The sequence below is a fragment of the Lathamus discolor genome, chromosome 3, assembly GCF_037157495.1.
Source record: "Lathamus discolor isolate bLatDis1 chromosome 3, bLatDis1.hap1, whole genome shotgun sequence".
Classification (NCBI taxonomy): Eukaryota; Metazoa; Chordata; class Aves; order Psittaciformes; family Psittacidae; genus Lathamus; species Lathamus discolor.
This window is the reverse complement of record NC_088886.1, coordinates 112,503,633-112,523,088: the sequence shown is the minus strand read 5'-3', so window position 1 is coordinate 112,523,088 and position 19,456 is coordinate 112,503,633. Positions and strand designations below refer to the sequence as shown.

The 19,456-nt window shown below is 40.1% G+C and overlaps 1 protein-coding gene across 1 annotated transcript in view; it reads right to left on the bottom strand.

Annotated features, from left to right (window-relative positions):
* The window catches only part of NEB (nebulin), a 130,523-nt gene that overhangs the window by 88,831 nt on the left and 22,236 nt on the right, over positions 1 to 19,456 (bottom strand). Inside the window, exons 25-46 of the mRNA XM_065671220.1 lie at positions 19,271 to 19,375; positions 18,128 to 18,235; positions 16,937 to 17,248; positions 15,256 to 15,462; positions 14,441 to 14,545; positions 14,180 to 14,287; positions 13,471 to 13,782; positions 12,579 to 12,785; positions 10,910 to 11,014; positions 9,890 to 9,997; positions 8,854 to 9,165; positions 8,502 to 8,708; positions 7,917 to 8,021; positions 6,948 to 7,055; positions 5,820 to 6,131; positions 4,826 to 5,029; positions 4,383 to 4,487; positions 4,178 to 4,285; positions 2,651 to 2,962; positions 1,450 to 1,653; positions 1,007 to 1,111; positions 802 to 909 (exon numbers count right to left, since the gene is read on the bottom strand). Coding sequence (XP_065527292.1) covers positions 802 to 909; positions 1,007 to 1,111; positions 1,450 to 1,653; positions 2,651 to 2,962; positions 4,178 to 4,285; positions 4,383 to 4,487; positions 4,826 to 5,029; positions 5,820 to 6,131; positions 6,948 to 7,055; positions 7,917 to 8,021; positions 8,502 to 8,708; positions 8,854 to 9,165; positions 9,890 to 9,997; positions 10,910 to 11,014; positions 12,579 to 12,785; positions 13,471 to 13,782; positions 14,180 to 14,287; positions 14,441 to 14,545; positions 15,256 to 15,462; positions 16,937 to 17,248; positions 18,128 to 18,235; positions 19,271 to 19,375 — 3,867 coding nt within the window. The remainder of the gene's footprint in view (positions 1 to 801; positions 910 to 1,006; positions 1,112 to 1,449; positions 1,654 to 2,650; positions 2,963 to 4,177; positions 4,286 to 4,382; positions 4,488 to 4,825; positions 5,030 to 5,819; positions 6,132 to 6,947; positions 7,056 to 7,916; positions 8,022 to 8,501; positions 8,709 to 8,853; positions 9,166 to 9,889; positions 9,998 to 10,909; positions 11,015 to 12,578; positions 12,786 to 13,470; positions 13,783 to 14,179; positions 14,288 to 14,440; positions 14,546 to 15,255; positions 15,463 to 16,936; positions 17,249 to 18,127; positions 18,236 to 19,270; positions 19,376 to 19,456) is intronic.

The following is a 19,456-nucleotide window of genomic DNA, read 5'->3' as shown; positions in this document are numbered from 1 at the left end:
TCAGTGTGTGCTCGCAGCCCAGAAAGCCAACCGTATCCTGGGCTGCGTCAAAAGGAGCGTGACCAGCAGGTAGAAGGAGATGATCCTGCCCCTCTACTCTGCTCTTGTGAGACCTCACCTGCAGTACTGTGTGCAGTTCTGGTGTCCTCAACATAAAAAGGACATGGAACTGTTGGAACAACTCCAGAGAAGGGCAATGAGGATGATCAGGGGACTGGAGCACCTCCTGTATGAAGACAGGCTGAGAAAGTTGGGGCTGTTCAGCCTGGGGAAGAGAAGGCTGCGTGGAGACCTCATAGCAGCCTTCCAGTATCTGAAGGGGGCCTATACAGATGGTGGGGAAGGACTCTTCATCAGGGACTGTAGTGACAGGACAAGAGGTAATGGGTTAAAACTTAAAGAGGGGAAGTTTAGACTGGATATAAGGAGGAAGTTCTTTCCTGTTAGGGTGGTGAGGCACTGGAACAGGTATACCAGGGAGGTTGCGAATGCTACATATCTGGCAGTGTTCAAGGCCAGGCTGGACGAAGCCTTGGGTGAGATGGTTTACTGTGAGGTGTCCCTACCCATGGCAGGGGGGTTGGAACTAGATGACCTTAAGGTCTTTTCCAACATTAACTAATCCATGATTCTAATGGGGGAGGTAACCCTGCCTGTGGCAGGGGGGTAGCAACAACATGATCTTTAAGATTGTTCCAACACAAACCACTCTAGAATTCTATGATTTTTTTCTGAAGCCTCTTCCTGAAATGTCAACATAAGACTGAGAAGGGTGTTCCAAGAAGACTCCACTGTACTTACATCACTTGCAATGTCTCTGGAAGCTTTAGCAGATGTGATAGGAATGGCGTCTGCCCGCATGTCATAGCCCTTTTTCTTATCTTCCTCCATCGCAAGCCGGTACAGTTTCTGGAAGAGAAACAACCACTCCCCTCAAACAATACTGCTTCCCAGGCGAGAGCAGCAGTGTCCAGGGATGGACACTAACCCCAGCTCAACCACCTACCTCACTGTAGTTCACTTTGTTCTGCTGGGCCAGCAAAATACCAGGTGTATCCGGCATAATGTGAATGCTGGTTTTATCTTTCTCCCAGGCTGACGTGTACGCACGCTGAAAAGAACAAATCCAACGTGAAAGATAGCACAGGGCAACATACTCAAACAGCAAACTAGATCAAGCAACTAAAGCCAGGGGACTCCACTTTGCAACGCCTCAGGAACACCTCTTCTTGTCCCAAAACGTTCTCAAGCTTCACTCATTTTCCACGCTGCGCTCAATCACTGCTCCAGCCACACATAAGACAATTTGATCACAAACAGCAAAAACAAAGACCCCATGCAAGAGGAGGCAATATCCCCCTTCAGAAACGCAGGACGCAGAAGGAGACAACAAAGCATCCTGCTCCATGCGCCTATTTCCCTCAGGTTGAAAACACAAGCAAAGCTCACCTGGTTCATGATTTCAGAGTTGTGCTTTGCCAGAACCATGGGCATTGAGTCGGGAAGGCTCGTGAATTTGATGGTGTCCGGGTGTTGCCGATACTTCTTGTCACTCAGGATGAGGCTCGCCCTCTTATTCTTCTCATCGTCCAGCGAACCAATCGGGGACCAGCCAATGCCCCTCAGCCATGTAAGGTCAGACTTGTACACGTTCTGAAAGGACAGGCAAGGACACAAAGCTGCTCAGCATCCTCCTTACGACACACAACCACTCCTCCTGCCAACGGAACCTCTGCCGGGTAAACCAGCTGCCACCAGAAAAGGGCACCCCCATTAAGCTCACATACACACAGCCTGCCTTGCCACACCTACAGCAGCACGAGTAAGTGCCAAGCCATTCACATACCCTCCACCTCCATCTTCCTCATCTCCCCAGGAACCAACTGCCACACTTGGCCATCTCCAGCTGGCAGGGCCATCAGAGGAGCCTTACACCTCATCACCTAACACTCTTCACACCATTTCCCTTTGCACACCTGCCATGCCTTTGACCATTGACAATCCTCCAGAGGAAAATATTTGACTCCGGTGCCCTCCCCCTGCCATACACAACCACAGACACCTGCAAAATGTTCAAAGCAAGACAGGGCTCTTCTGTGACCATCATGTATGACCACACACTAACACCAGCCCTGGCCATTCCTGACAAATATCAGCAAAAATAAAGCTCAATTGCTCGGATCTCTCCTGAACTGTCAAATCAGAAACTAATGAGACCCGGAGGAGAAAGGCTGAAACTGTGCATTTCTTTTCAACAGAAATACAGGGGAAATGGCTCTCAACTGACAGAGGAGAGACTAAGATTAGGTATTAGGAAGAAACCCTTCCTTGCGAGGGTGGTGAGGCACTGGCACAGGGTGTCAGGAGAACCTCTGGATGCCCAGTGCCTGCAAGTGTTCGGGCTTTAAGCAACCAGGTCTAGTGGAAGGGTGCTGAGGCACTGTAGAAGTCGTGGGACGTGCAGAACACTGAGGTCCCTTCCAACCCCAAACCATTCTAGGATTCAGCAGGAATTTACATACACCACACAGTCTCAGTCCCACAGAATAAGCCTACACTTACGCTCCCCATCTGGACCTACTCCAACAAAGGAATGCTACTGACCAACATTGTTTCCTGGTTTTCACATGGACAGCAAGGAACGACTTACATCACTCTGGAGGTCGTACACTTTCCTGGCTTGTACAACGTCATTCTGGTCCGGCAGACAGGTCCACCGATGCAGAGGGTGCTTGTAATCAACATCACTGACCAGCTCCTGACATTTCTTGGCCAACACGATTCCCAGCATATCCACTGGAGTACTGAAGTTTGTCTTTGTCTTCTCAAAGGCTTTCTTGTACTCCCTGTCACTCTGGATCTTGGCTACGTGCATCGACCACATCATCTTTGGATCATCCTCAATGTTACGGGCTCCAATATGGTGACCAAGCTGCTTGCGATAGCCTTCCTTATACTTGTACTGCAGGATTGAAGAAGCTCAGTCAGTTTTAGGACAGCTCTTCCCCCTTCTGACACTGTTCTGTAGCAGCACCTCTGAGCATGCACTTTGCTAATGGAGTCTGGCAAGATCACCACCTGAAGAGGTGACAAAGTGCCTCACAGCCCTGCTGTGTCCTATACACTTCCATCCCATGCCATGTCTACACTGGGCCACAGAAGGTGCATGGTGCCCATACTATAACTACAACCTAGCTAGCTTAGGAACCAGGAGGTATGCCTACCAAAAGACAGGCGCTGCACACAACCAAAAACATCCCCAGTCAGGCCAATGAGAGGCCTGCTCAGCAGCTGGCATGCAAAAGTCAGGGAAAATTATGACACTGCTCCAGCAGGCAACCTTGGCCTCCATCTGCACAGTCCTGACCGTACCCGCAACAGCCTACAGCAGCTGGCATACTCGTCTGCTCCAGGCTCTCCTGCCCAGTACTCAAGACTCTTATCCTCCCAGCCCAGTGTGTGCCCTGAGCTGCAGGTTTACAGCCACTGAGGGGGAAGTGACAGGAAGTGACAAGTGACAAAACACTCTTTCCTTTGCCTCTCAGTGAAATCTCAGGTAAGACTCTGAAGAGATCACACTCATTTCCTTCCAGTCAACGAAGGAGCCTTTAACTACCGAATATCACACAAGAAATTAAATTTGGATCTTGCAGAGCTGAGAGCTGAAAAGATACTCTCTGGCACTGCTGTGACTGGCCTTCAGTGACGCCACCCACCCCTCGACAGAAAAGATAACTGCCCAGTCATTACACAAAATCTGGTTTGATTTTTCTATCCAGTTGTCCATCTCAACTGTGATGCTGTAATGTCAGGGCATGCAGACAGACTCACCACACTGGTGGCGGAAACACACCTCACAAGTCCCGCCTGAATGCTCAGGGTGATGCTTCCACAAGCCCCGCAGGGACATTGCTTTGGATTACGTCCATCACTCAGATCCCACACATACCCTCCCCACACCATCTGCAAATTCCCTAACAACACTGCAAACTCACACCATGCAGGGCCAGATACACACAGACCCTCCAGAACCAAAATAGTTATGGACTGGCTGAATGGTTATGACACGTAAGAGCTGTGTTGGCTCCATTTGGCTGAGGTTAGAAGCCCTGATTCAACTATGAGCACCCGGAAACTCTTTGACAGGGTGGGCCGAGAAGGGCTCCACTGTACTTACATCACTTGCAATGTCTCTGGAAGCTTTAGCAGACGTGATAGGAATGGCATCTGCCCGCATGTCATAGCCCTTTTTCTTATCTTCCTCCATCGCAAGTCGGTACAGTTTCTGGAAGAGAAACAACCACTCCCCTCAAACAATACTGCTTCCCAGGCGAGAGCAGCAGTGTCCAGGGATGGACACTAACCCCAGCTCAACCACCTACCTCACTGTAGTTCACTTTGTTCTGCTGGGCCAGCAAAATACCAGGTGTATCCGGCATAATGTGAATGCTGGTTTTATCTTTCTCCCAGGCTGACGTGTACGCACGCTGAAAAGAACAAATCCAACGTGAAAGATAGCACAGGGCAACATACTCAAACAGCAAACTAGATCAAGCAACTAAAGCCAGGGGACTCCACTTTGCAACGCCTCAGGAACACCTCTTCTTGTCCCAAAACGTTCTCAAGCTTCGACCATTTTCCACGCTGCGCTCAATCACTGCTCCAGCCACACATAAGACAATTTGATCACAAACAGCAAAAACAAAGACCCCATGCAAGAGGAGGCAATATCCCCCTTCAGAAACGCAGGACGCAGAAGGAGACAACAAAGCATCCTGCTCCATGCGCCTATTTCCCTCAGGTTGAAAACACAAGCAAAGCTCACCTGGTTCATGATTTCAGAGTTGTGCTTTGCCAGAACCATGGGCATTGAGTCGGGAAGGCTCGTGAATTTGATGGTGTCCGGGTGTTGCCGATACTTCTTGTCACTCAGGATGAGGCTCGCCCTCTTATTCTTCTCATCGTCCAGCGAACCAATCGGGGACCAGCCAATGCCCCTCAGCCATGTAAGGTCAGACTTGTACACGTTCTGAAAGGACAGGCAAGGACACAAAGCTGCTCAGCATCCTCCTTACAACACACAACCACTCCTCCTGCCAACGGAACCTCTGCCAGGTAAACCACTTGCCACCAGAAAAGGGACCCCCATTATCTCATATACACACAGCCTGCCTTCCCACAGCACAGCCTACAGCACCCTACAGCAGCACTGGTAAGTGCCAAGCCATTCACATATTCTTCACCTCCATCTTCCTCATCTCCCCAGGAACCAACTGCCACACTTGGCCATCTCCAGCTGGCAGAACCATCAGAGAAGCCTTACACCTCATCACCTAACACTCTTCACACCCTTTGCCTTTGCACAGCTGACATGCCTCTGACCACTGACAGTCCTCCAGAGGAAAATATTTGACTCTGTTGCCCTCACCCTGCCATACACAACTACAGCCAGTTGTTAATTTCTTTTCAACAGACATACAAGGAGAATGGCTTTAATCTGACAGAGGAGACATTTAGATTACATATTAGGAAGAAATTCTTCCCTGTGAGTGTGGCAAGGCACTGGTACAGGTACTGGATGACCTGTGCCTGGAAGTGTTCGAGGTCAGACTGATTGGGGCTTTGAGCATCCTGGTCTAGTGGAAGGGGTCCCTGTGGCATTGTGGTTGGTACTGTGCAAAATGTGCTAAGTGGTGAAACTGGCAGTTTACGTTCAATTTGATCTACATGGGCATCACAAACTAGTTATTAAAAATATTTTTCAATAAGCAGTATATATCTTATAAAATATAAATTAATTTAATTCAGAGGAAGCTTACATCACTCTGTAGTTCGTAGACCCTCTTTGCCTGTTCGACATCTATCTGGTCTGGCAGACAAGTCCAGCGGTGTAGCACCCGTTTGTAGTCTACATCACTAACCAGTTCCTGACATTTCTTAGCCAGAAGGAAGCCTAGCATATCCACGGGCATATTAAACTTTGTCTTCCACTTTTCAAAATCTTTCTTGTACTCCCTCTCACTCTGCATCTTTGCAACTTGCATAGACCACAGCATCTTAGGATCATCCTGTAAGCTGCGGAATCCAATGTGATGTCCCTGCTGCTTGCGGTAACCTTCTTTGTACTTGTACTAAAATGACAAAGATTGCATTATTGAAATTACAGTAAGAAACAGACAATGGTAAAATATATAAGCAAAACATGAATATATTCTGTCGGTTCAATATTTTTCATTAGCAATGAAATGAGCAACTTGTTATGGCTTCTCATGTTAATTTTTAGTAGTCCCTTGATTAATGTGCATCATTTGGTGTCAGTGAACACTGTCCCTTGGAAGGAAGACAGTCCCTGGAGCGGAAGAGTGCATGGCTACAAGAATGGTCTCCTGTGCCATTTAATTCATACAGTCATACTGTTCAGAACTCCCAAAGGCCAACATATTGAACTATTTTGATGAATACAATAATCAGCAATGAAAATTGCAGATGCTTAATCACTGGAAACATTTCCTAATGATTGATAAAATCTCTTCCATAAATGCAGGACTTATATTCATACGAAGTTATGGTAACAGAAATGTGGGTCAACACATCTATTTCAGAGTTTTGAAAGGGATTTCTCAGTATAGGCATTGAGATCAGCTAACTGGACTAAATTTGCTGCTGCTCTCAAAATGCAACATCCAGAAGAGCAGACAACTGCTAACCTTGTATGACTAGCCACTCCATGGGCAGACCACAATCTTTGGAACTGTCAAGATGCCAAAGCAACCCTTCTTAAATTTTCTCCACTGACAAGAACAGATCAGGAAAGAGTTTTGCCAGCAATTTTGCTTTTTACTCCAGGCTACACCTTAGCAAAAAGGTGTATCTCAATCTACTGCATCTCTGTAGGTTACAGCAACTAGATAAAGTGTCCATCATATTAAATTAGAAATATTGCTTACGTCACTTGCAATGTCCCTTGAAGCTTTGGCAGTTTTCACCGAAATGGCTTCAGGTGTGAGGTCATAGCCTTTCTTTATCATCTGCTCCCAGCCAAGCTTGTAGAGTTTCTAAAATTTACACCAGTATTAATTTAAAAATCTTAGTAATATGCAAGTCACCTTCTATTTAGATCTGCTAATGAGCCATAATACCGAATTCTGATCACCTCTCAGGCTGCAGAACAGAAACTGAGAATAAGCAAGGAACGCAAGTCTTCCAAGTCTTAGGCTAGTGACTAAACAGTTTTTTCTTTACTACAGCAGCTTCCTACTATGTCTTATCCAGAAGATTTGAAACATACATGGGGAATTTGAAATACATACATCCAGGATAACTGAAAACTTTTCAGTTGGCTCAACAAAATTGTAACTAATAAGGCTGTAATATAGCCATTTAATAGTCAGGTAAGTTTGTGCACGGTTGGTTTTAAGTACCAGCACTTGCAAGTCAAAATTTTGCCTCCAGGCAATCACGCAAAGCAAAATCTGAGTATTTTATATCAGCACAATTGTCACTTCTTATATTTGAAAGCTGACAGAAAAGTTAGAATCACTGCATGTATTCCTTTTGCCACATGTTAAACATATACACAATAAAATTCTCATTTTGTAGTAAGAAATTTTTAACATAATTGATTTCTATGGCAAGCACAGAGTATGAATCATTCATATCCAGATTTCAAAATAAGAATTTATCTTTTCCATACAATAAAATGTAATTTAGGCTGCTACTTTGCTAGGCTGAAGATGGTATTATTGCTACTCTGAAAATACTACTCATGTAAAATTCTTGCCTCTGTCCTAAATCATCCACTCCATTTTTTTTAACTTTACACAAATTAATTACTTATTTTGAAATGGGAGCAGCTTTAAATTTGAATAAAGTAGATATTAATTAAAAATGTAACAGGAAGTATTGAAAAACCCTACCTGACTGTAGTTTGCCTTGTTCTGTTTTGCCTGTAGAATATCTGGTGTATCTGGCATCACATGAACCTGAATTTTATCCTTCTCCCAAGCTTGAGTATAAGCATGCTGTTAAAAAAAGTAACACAAAGTATGTCAAAATACATGACAAAGCATGGCTCTTTTGGGGTTTTCACCTTTCCATCTGTGCACTTTGGATATGGATGGGTAAAAAGATGAAGGTAATGACTTAGATTTATCTTAGTATATAACGACCCAGTCCAGGATCAGCTGAATTAGGATCCAGCCTTGCTTCTAATAAAGTCCAACTATCAAGATTTTCAGGGCCAATAATTCCTATACAGGAATGAGAAGAATAGAGGTTGGAGAGGCAGCAATGAGAAAAACAAGGGAAGATTTATTTAACCAATGTTATCTATCAGTGACTGAGTATTTCATTAAGGGAAAGCAAAAAAAATAAAAAAAGGGAACCTGTGACAGTTGTTTTTTCCAGGGAAACACTGCTACATAAAGGCTGTAACAGAGACAACTGTTTCTTGAAATGGATCAGATGTGAATGTCTGACTAATTTTCCCCTTAAATACTCACTTTGTTCATTATATTTGCATTCTGCTTTGCAAGGACCATGTCCATGGAATCATTCTGTTTTGTAAAGCGGAACATGCTGGGATGCTGGCGGTATTTCTGATCACTTGCAATTTCCATGGCTTTCTTAGATTTCTCCACATCCAGAGAACCAGCAGGACTCCAACCAATACCCTTGAAATACTCATTATATTCCTGCTTGTACTCATTCTGCCAAACAGAATACAAAAGGAGAGTTTACAATATACAAATGGCTCATATAAAATAATCTGTTGCTGCCAAAATACAGCTGTAATGAAAAAAGCAGGGAAAAAAGGTCACAACTGTAAATGACAGGAAGACAAGAGAAACTTACATCACTTTGTATCTGATTCATGTTTCTGTACAGTTCTAAACTCATTGCATCTGGTAGCAGCATGTATTTGTGAATCAGTCGTTTGTAGTTAGCATTGGTTATGCGATCTTGTGCCTCCTTAGCTGCTACAATGCTGAGCATATCAGAAGGCGTATGGTAATGTGTCTTGCTCGCCTCATAACCTTTCTTGTACTCGCGATCAGATTGCATCTTAGCCACTTGCATAGAATGGACAAGTTTGGGATCGTCCTGAAGGCTGCGGAAGCCTACAAGTTTTCCCTTGTCTTGTTCATAACCTAATTTGTATTTGTACTGTAAAGAGAACAGAGACAGAGACTCTAATTCCACTTCATTTGTTCAATACACAGTATCTATCATGTGATGAAAAATCCCCAAAACTTAGATTAATTTTTATATTATTCAAAAACCATCACAAAGCTGACAGAGGTGTTGGCTCGGTTGTAGAAAAAAAAAAAAATAAAAATGGTGGGCTAAATAAAATGTCTTCATGCTCCTCTCAGGCTGGATTTGTCCCTGCCACAGCAAGTCCCTCATCACTGATACACAAAGGAATTCAGTATGGTCCTGATTCCAGAAACTGGTATTCTCTGCACCGAGAAATGTTATGAGACTTTCACCAAAGGAATAAAGATAACTGTACCACAGCAGTTAAAAATATTTTAGACCGTATCTGTTCTTTTTTGAGTATTTCTAAGAACAAACTTTGATCATTCTGTCTAAACTACAAATACAAGACATACATTTATAAACTATTCAAGAACCATCACACTGAGGAATAAACTGCCTTATTTTTTTTTCCTGGAAATACATCATACATCTCCTTACCTTTCTAACAAAGAAATTGTTCTTTAAACCTTCTAGAAAATGTATTAGAATGTATATTGTATATTTCAGAACTATTTACAAGCAAAAGAACAAAGAGATTTCATATACTTGGCATATAAAATTGAATTGTGTCAAGAAATGAATGTTTTACCACACCTGAAATGGATCATGTTTTCTTTCAAGAACTTACGTCACTAGCAATATCCCTAGAAGCTTTGGCAGCTTTAATAGGGATAGCATCAGCTCTAAGGTCATACCCTTTCTTCCTAGATTCTTCAAAAGAAAGTCTGTACATTTTCTGTGGAAAAAAAAAGAAAAGAAACATCCTTTAAAATAGCAAAACATACCACAGTCACTTAAACAAAACTCTAGTAATTTAATATGATAACGTGAAACACAGACTATTTCTATGTTTAGTGTGAGGTGTCCCTGCCCATGGCAGGGGGCTTGGAACTAGATGATCTTGAGGTCCTTTCCAACCTTAACTATTCTATGATTCTATGATTCTATGTTTAACATTCCCTGAACAGTTCTTCAAGGCACTCCAGGGACAGAGCTATAAATACCCATTCAAAATTAACACCAGTCCTAGTATTCATACATCAATGCAGCTGGACTGAACTACAATCAGTGACAATACCCTATAATAAAAGAGCAAGAAATTGCATTAGTTTTCCATGTGTGCAGATATTGGTGAATAGCTTACACGTATAAGGATGCCACCTTTAAAAAAACAACATAAATATGTCTATTTCTATGCATACTGAAGATGTGCACAATTATAAACACTATTCTATTTAGCACACACAGCCTTAACAACTGGCTACCGAAAAATTCTCAAATACCATCTATTACTGAAATAATAGGTTCAATTTCCAAGAAATTTGAATTCTGTACAGAACATTGGGCATAGGGAAATAATACAATAACTACAGTAACAAACACGGACAGTACTCAAGCTCTACTACTACTATTTTGTCAGTAACTATTATATCTTAGCAACCTACCTAAACACTTCATAATCTAACTACATATACTATGGGTTAAATTTCAGTATTTAATTTTGGGGAAAGTGGGAAAAGGAAAATTAATCGCTTTTTGTGAAATTACTACAGGTTTGCAAAGTGAGAATGAGAGATACTGTCGTATGCTGTCTTCTCACTTATTCCTAATTAAAAAAAATAATTAAAAAATAAAGAACAGTACTCACATCACTTAGATTAAATGCATTAACTTTTGCCAAAGCAATCTGTGGAATATCTGGTGTGATGTGAACTTTCTTTTTGTCTTCTTCCCATGCTTGTCTGTACTTGTGCTGGAAGGATAAAAAAAAAGAAATAAAAAAGTCAACATAAAAAAACCTACATGAAACAGTTTAAAAGAATATTTCCTATTTGAAATACAATCTCTCTTTACAATGATGCAACTGCTAACACGGTAGGAGCATTTGTCTTTTTATATTAGCAACTAAAAGCAGTGTATATCAGGAATAGCTCTTATGAAGTTCATTGTGTGAGGCTGAAATTGAAGAGGTTTTATTTCTATTTTTATTCAAATAATTTATTTCAATTTCCAATTTTGCTAGATTATTTTATTGCTTCTCTTTTGTCCAGCAGTGTATTCAAGCACATTGAACAGCAGAAAACAACAGGTTTCAGAACATACTGGGTCTGGCTGGGATGGAGTTAATCCTCTTCACAGCAGCTCTAACCATGCTTTGTTTTAGATTTGCAACTAAAATAATGCTGGTAACACACCAATGTTTCAGCTGTTGCTGAACAGTGTGTGCATAGTATCAAGGCCTTCACTGTTCCTCTGCGCCCTCATAGTGAATACACTGGGGATGTGCAAGAGGTTGGGAGGGGATATAACCACGTAGATGAACCCAGCTAACCAGAGAGGTATGCCATGCCACATAATGTCAAGCTCAGCAAATAAAAACGGGCGGAGAGGGTTTTGCTTGGGAACTGGCTGGATCTCAGCCTTTCCGTGGGAGGTGTCAGGTGACTGCTTTTGCATCACTTGTTTTCTATCTTCTTCCACTTCTCCTTTGCTTATCAAACATTTATTATCTTGACCCGCAAGGTTTTTTTTGCTTTTACTCTGCCCTTCCTCTCCCTCATCCCGCTCTAAGGGAGGAAGTGAGCAAGTGGCTACGTGGTGCTTAGCTGCCTACCGGGGTCAACCCATGGCTAAAAGCCAAGCCAGAAGGTGTAAGACAAAAAAAAGTTACAGGTGGAAGATTATTAGTTTATCTCCAAGAAAGTAAGTGTCAGTTGAGAGAGGCAATAAAACTTTTCTTACAGGAAACAGAGCTAACGAAAGTACACGTAAGATTCTGACGGTCTCTGTAACTACAATGCAAGTGAAGCCTAGATATTTCTAAGGAACACCAGCAGATTACACCAGTTCAGCAGGAGAGCTAGAAAATAAATATCTCATTATAACAGCATTCATATCATGTAGTAGTTTCAAATTAATGTAACAGGCATCAGATGAAATGGACTATACATTTAAAAGCTTAAACCTTGTTTCTGAAAGGGCTCACTCCAGTCTTTTTAACCCCAAGATTTAAACTGCTAAAAGGCTAAAATCAGTTACCTTGGGCAAACTTCATTAATGAAATCACACACACACACACACACACACACCCTGCTCTGTCTTTGTATGTATTTCTTAGAAATACTAGGGTCATGCTTTGTTTTCAGGTATATCAAAGGTCTATTAAGATGAAATACAATTAAAGTCAAGCATATTCATTAACTGCCAAAATCGACAATTACCGAAGCTGTGCACATAGTAGGATTGACTATTACATCAGGTATAGGTTGTTTCTTACTTCTGCAAACTTAAATGAATTTCAATTAATGCTTTCTTACCTCATCCATGATTTTAGCATTATTTAAAGCTAAGGCCATGTTCATGGAATCTAGAGGAACAGAATACTTCAGCTTGTCTGGATGCTGGCGATACCTCTTTTCACTAAGAATTTCCATTGCTTTCTTATTCTTTTCAGCTTCCAGGGAGCCCAGTGGTACCCATCCAACACCCTTCATACTTTCATCATATTCTGCTCTGTATTGATTCTGGAGGCAGAAAAAGAAAATAATCAGATTTAGGAAAAAGTTCATAAATCATGACACTTATTTCTGTGTTTAATGAATGTTAGATTTTGAATACACTCATTCTAAAAAGAAGCACAGTATCAAGGTGTATTCAAGGTTTATTTAGAAACACATTTGTTAGTGGTGTCTGTATTTTATTACTCTGCCTTTTATACAATGTGCAGATCCTCCTTATGATGTATATAGATTGCTTGCATGAGATTACATACTCAAGTCCCATTGAAGGAGACCATCTTGAACCACTCTACCAAGAAAAAAAGGCCCTCCTATATAGAGGTTAAAAATCCCAGAAAAACCTGAGAATATGGCTATTTAGCTGGTTTCCCCTTCTTCTGAAAAGATCTTTTTGTAAGAACAGTATAAAACTGTTACCGAAAAAAGAAGCTTTTCTTGTCTCGGCCTGCACATAAATATTGCTCCTGAAGATCCGACAGGACATGTAAGCAACAAATATACATTTCACTTTATACATAAAATTATTTATTTCTGAGCCCAAATTCCTTAGCAATAGGTGTAATTTAATACTTCAGTCTTACAAAAATACAATGGCTATCACTGCTGAAGGTTTTGTTCCATTTGCTACATACATTTATAAACCATGCATCATTGTATTCATAATGCAAAGGGTGAAGAATCTCTCACTTACATCACTCTGTATCTGCATCATGTTTTTGGCTAATTCAAGACTCATAGCATCAGGCAGAACACTGTAGGTATGAATCAAGTTTTTGTAGTTTACATTTGTAGCCACTTCCTGTGATTTTTTGGCTGCCACAACACTGAACATGTCAACTGGAGTATGGAAATTAGTCTTTGCTTTCTCATAGTCTTTTCTGTATTCACGATCAGATTGCATCTTAGCGACCTGCATGAAGTGCACCAACTTGGGGTCGTCTTCAAGGCTGCGGAATCCAATATGCTGTCCTTTTGCTTTTTCATAGGCTAGTTTGTATTTATACTGACAGCAGGAAAGAGAAAGAACAGCAAAAAATTAAATTTAAAAAAATGTGCTATTAAGCTCAATCATATCCCTGAAAGCAAGAAAGTATCCTGGGGAGGGGGGCGGGTCATGACAAGTTCTCAGGTTTTGTCATTTAAACATAGCCTTACATAACAGCCCATGGCACAGGCACATGGAGCTCAGCAGCTTGCTGAACAAAGAGCAAAAAAGCACAATTCAGTATTTTTCCACTGGAAAGCAAATACTGCAAAGGCTTATACCATCAAGCACACAACTGAAACATAAACAACTCAAGATGTTTTTAAAAAATTATTTGTGCATAACAGAACACCTTGAAAATGCTGTCTTACTGTCTTTGTAGTTACTCTGAGTAGCACCACGCAATCAAACTTACATCACTTGCAATGTCTCTGGAGGCTTTGGCTGCTTTTATTGGAATGGCATCTGGCTGCAAGTCATAACCTTTCTTCTTGTCTTCCTCCCACCCAGCTTTGTAAAGTTTCTAATTTAAAAAGTAAAAGGAAATATGTTCTCTATTATGAAGGCAGAAGTATTGAAGCAGCCTTAAAAGACATAAACTTAACCTAAAAGACATAAAAATGACACAATTTTTTGCAACAGACACTGAATGCCCCATGTGAGCATGGTAACTCACATTACTCATTGTGATCTGGTTCACTCTAGACTGCAGAATTTCTGGAGTATCTGGCATAACATGAATGCTGGTCTTCTCTTTGTTCCATTTATCAGTGTAGAGTCTCTGCAATTAAAAAGTAATATTTAGCACTGAAAAAGCATTACACTCAAATAAGAGGTTGATGTTGTTATGTTCATTTGCAATAAATAACATTTTAGTGTCATAAACACTATATATAATCTTCACAAACACAACAGCTGAGTGGCAATATTATATTTCTCCTCTTCCATTAGTACTCAGAAATTTGCTAAGTATGTTTTGAGAACTAGTAAATATTTAAACGGAATATTTCAGTCTACATTTTCCCCTGTTTTAATGCAAAGCATAATTTTCTTTTTTTTCTACACACCCCCTTTCTATGGCAAACATGGAATGTGGGATCAGTGGTGTCCCAGATGAGGGGCAAATTTAAAGAACTCCACTGTCAAGGCAAGTTGGATGTAACTAAAAGAATTCCAGAGGTTTTTCAACTCACTGATTATGAATACTACTCTCTGCAGAAAAAGAACAAAGGTTACCAAAGCACTATAAATCTGGAGAAGACATCTTTACTCACATACACACAAGAGAAATTTTTCATCTTTTTAAACAGCAAATAAAACCCCTTAATTATGAATAGTCTGAGGCTTCCAGCATCTCTTAGTGCCCAGTCTTAATGAAGCAAATCATTGTACTCATTGAAATCTAGTGATTTCTATGGGAATGCACCAGCTCCACAATTTTGCAAGACAACGACCCAACCTCCGACTCATGATCACCTGCACAAATCTCACCTTATTCATGGTCTTGGCATTTTGCTTAGCTAGCACTTGCTCCATGGCATCCATTGTAATGGAGTACTTCAGCTTGTCTGGGTGCTGGCGGTACTTCTTTTCACTGAGAATCTCTGTAGCTTTTTTGGCCTTTTCTACATCCAGTGACTGAATTGGTACCCAGCCAACTCCTCTCAACCAGTTATTAAAGTCTGATTTGTAAACATTCTTTTAAAAAATAGACAAGGAAGACCACAGTGAGACAAGGAAAATTAGAATGCCTATATAAATAAACACAGGCAAGGCCTTAAAACTTCTCCTGGTTATCCAATTTTTCAGGAAAATTTAGACAAGCCTGTTATAACTGCTACTGGTTTCCATATTCTTAGCATACATTAATAACTATGCATGTGTAGGGATACAGAAATTCTTTTCACTAAACCAGTGTGTAGAACTCTCACTACAAACCAAATGCACAGACCTTAAAAACAAATTTTGAGTGACAAATACAAAATTCTGTCAAAACTAAAATATTTTTTTTAACTGACACTCTTGTTTGTTGGTGACTCAGTTTGCAGTAGAATTGATTTAGAGAAATTGTTTCAACAACTTCTCTTAATTGCCTTGTTCTGCACAATCTTGACTAGACACCATTCCTACTTAATCATACTTCAGAACAGATAAAGGTACAAAAATACTGTGAAAATAAAACCTGTTCCTGAACTGCAGAGTTAGGATTAACAAGGAGAATATCAGAGTCTGAGAGAAAGACTACATACTTTCACAGCATGTGTATACAGGGCAAAATTTGTCCTCACGTAATACACTTCTCTCCCTGCAAACATCTGAGACAGCCAAGCAAGCTCAGCCGATGCAGTAAGGTCAGGTAAAAATGCAATGGGGAAGAAAAAACTTGAGATGCAAATTTCTGTATTCATAAAGAACAGTGTCTAAAGGTTGGATCCTCTATCTGTTGGCCAACGGGAACATGCACATGATCCTCTTCAAACAATACTTAGAATCTGAAGAACCCTTTCAATCAGATTACTAACATTTTGGAGAACTTCAAATTAGTCAGAGGACTGTTAAATAAAGCAGATTAAACTAAGTATTTCTGGGTAAAGAAGCAGTGCCTGAAGTTACACTACAGGGAAAAAAAAAAAAAGGAAATGAGTCACAGAACTTAATGGAAACTATGGAAACTACAAAGCTATTTTAGGAATCTTTATCATAAATGGCATATGCATCTCTGGGAGAACAAAAGCAGAAAGGAAAAGTGAACAAAATAAAATAATCTCAAATCCCTAGATATAATACAAATGTACATAATGTACATTTTTTTTTGATAACTTGAATAAAATATAGTCAGAATTTAGACTATATAAAACCTACAATTGGACAATACAAATAATAATCACAGTAACAACAAATTCAAATCCAACTACAAAGAAACATTAATTAGAAAAACATGTTCATTAGCCAAATATGTAGAGATATAACACAGGAAGTTGTTACTTGCTAGTGAAGTCCCTTATCAGCTACACATAATTCGGGTAATTTTTGAAAACACAAGGTTCCAGACCAGATATTTACATCTCAGTCTACTGTTAATCCAATATAGTTATTTTTTTATCCTTAAAACATTAACAGTATAACACAGTCATTATGAGAAGAAAAAAAAAAGAAATTAATTATTACATACATCACTCTGAAGCTGCATCGCATTTCTTGATAGCTCCAGATTCACAGAATCAGGCAAGAGTGTATAATTGTGAATTGGCTGTTTATAGCCAGTATTTGTAATCACTTCTTGGGCTTTCTTGGCAGCCGTAACACTGAACATATCCAATGGAGTATGATATTTGGTCTTGGTGACTTCATAATCCTTTTTATATTCGCGATCTGATTGCATTTTGGCCACATTCATGTAATGAACAAGTTTAGGATCATCCTGCAGGCTACGGTATCCAACTTGTTTGCCTTTACCTTTCTCATATGATTCCTTGTACTTGTACTAGAGACAAAAGAAAAGAAAGCCTTCACCCACTTCAGAAAGACAAAACATGCTTTTGATAATCTTAATACTGTGATACTCAGTATTTCAACAACTGCCATTCACTCTTAATAAACTTTTTTAGGGAAAAAAAATAGAATAGGACTGCTAGATTTCTCTGCTTGTGTTGACCGCTGGTACAGATCTAAACGTAGATATGCAGTTACATGCCCTCCCTCGACATAGCCTCTGCCACATTATATTTTCCTGCCATAGACTTCTAACTCCCAGGAATATTCATCTTTTCATTAAAAGCCTAACATAATAATATATTATTAAAAAGCCTAAGACTACCAGACAATCAGATGTCCCTATATTCAGCTACTGGAGGGAGGCAGTTTTTAAGTGGGAAATGGAAGTCATTCTAGCCATTTTAAAGTTAGTAAGTTTATTTCTGTGTTCCAAATCCCCTTTCACAGCTTATGTTGGATGGCACACCAAGTTTTACTATAGCCAATTAATGTAGCCACATTTCTGCACCACTCATGAATGCCAGTCAAGTAGAAATACAGGTCTCCAGCAATTAAGAATACAGCTCAGGTAAGTTATAACAAAGGAAATTCCAAATAAGCTGGTGAATACAGGAAGCACATAAACACCCACACCTCACCAGCACTCACACACATTATGATGCATTTCCAAAGTAAGCGGTTTTTTCAGACATTCATGTAGACATCTGAATTTACTTCTTATTTTGAAGTATCATAAGAGTTCCAGTTCTCAGGGTTAACTGTCTCTATACCATTATACGTATATAGCGTACATTCTACAGCACACTATGCTACAGAAAGCTGTAACACAGTAGATGTATGTGTTCCACTTCATGTGAATTATACTTACATCACTTGCAATATTCCGAGAAGCCTTAGCAGCAATGATAGGAATGGCATCTGGTTTCAGATCATATCCTTTGGCTATGGTCTTTTTCCAGTCTGCTTTGTAGTTAGCCTTATAGGGAAAAAAGGTATGAGTTCGCAAAGGTACAAGTAACAATTTTAACACAGTTGTTTAAGCCCATATTTTTATTATAGTTATGGAATCAAAATACTCAGGTTAGTCTGTGCAATTGCAAGGAAAAATGTTGACCTGCACAGAAACTACACCTATATTCTGATAAATATATTGATACAAAGACAGGAGAGACCTTCAAGACAATCAGTTTAACACATGTAGACAAACCACTAACTCTGTAAGCGTTTCTTGCAATTTTTATGCTGAACAACCCTATTGTGAGGCATTTTTGCCCTTGCTTTGAAAGCAAACCCTTTCTTATTTGACTGAAACTGCAAAAATTTTTTCCTGCTAGCTTAAAAATCAGGCCTTGCGATCTTGACGAACTAAAGAAAGCAGTCTGTCTGTTTTTTTTGTTAGCAGTTAACATCTGGACAGACTATTAGTATTTCAAGGCTATTAAAGGAGATTTTACCTGGTTCTTGGGGGCCTGATAATGCCACCATAACACTTAATATCACAAAGGGAATAAATTTGATGTTAATAATGGAGATCCTTGTGGTATAGGATGGATGGAAGAAGTGATGAAAAGGAGACAGATTAGTAGCTGAACAGCAGAAAAAAGGCATTATTATCTTGCCACGGGATCAGATAATTTCCTTTGAAAGCCCAGAAGGAGGTAGCAACATAAAGAGAACTTGCACTGCTTGCCCCTGTGGTGCATTTCATTCAAAAGCAGATGATGTAAGTCTCCAAACCTACAGGAATCTGAGCAATTTTCTCATTCAATCTACCCAAGTATTTTGGCAATAAAACATTGAAATGTGTTTATGTTCATGAATGCTCAGACAGTTTAAAAATTTACTTTACAAGCACAAAACTCACTGTATTCTAGAAGTAAAAGTTTAGCTGAGTTCAGAGCTTGTGCATTTCTATATTCAGTATCATAGCGCAAAGAAAGTTATTTCTTCTATCTATTAAGTAAATTACAAATCAATATATTATTGATCAGACTATTGGTTATATGCTTACATCACTCAAATTGTAGGCATTGACCCTGGCTTGAATAAACTGAGGAACATCAGGATCCAGGGTATATTTGTGTTTCAGTTTTTCGCCCTCTTGTTTGTATGTTACCTGCAAGGAAAAATGAACAAAAACTTCTTGGAAAGCAGGTAATATCAGTGTTAACAAATAGAGACAATGTAACAATGCTTC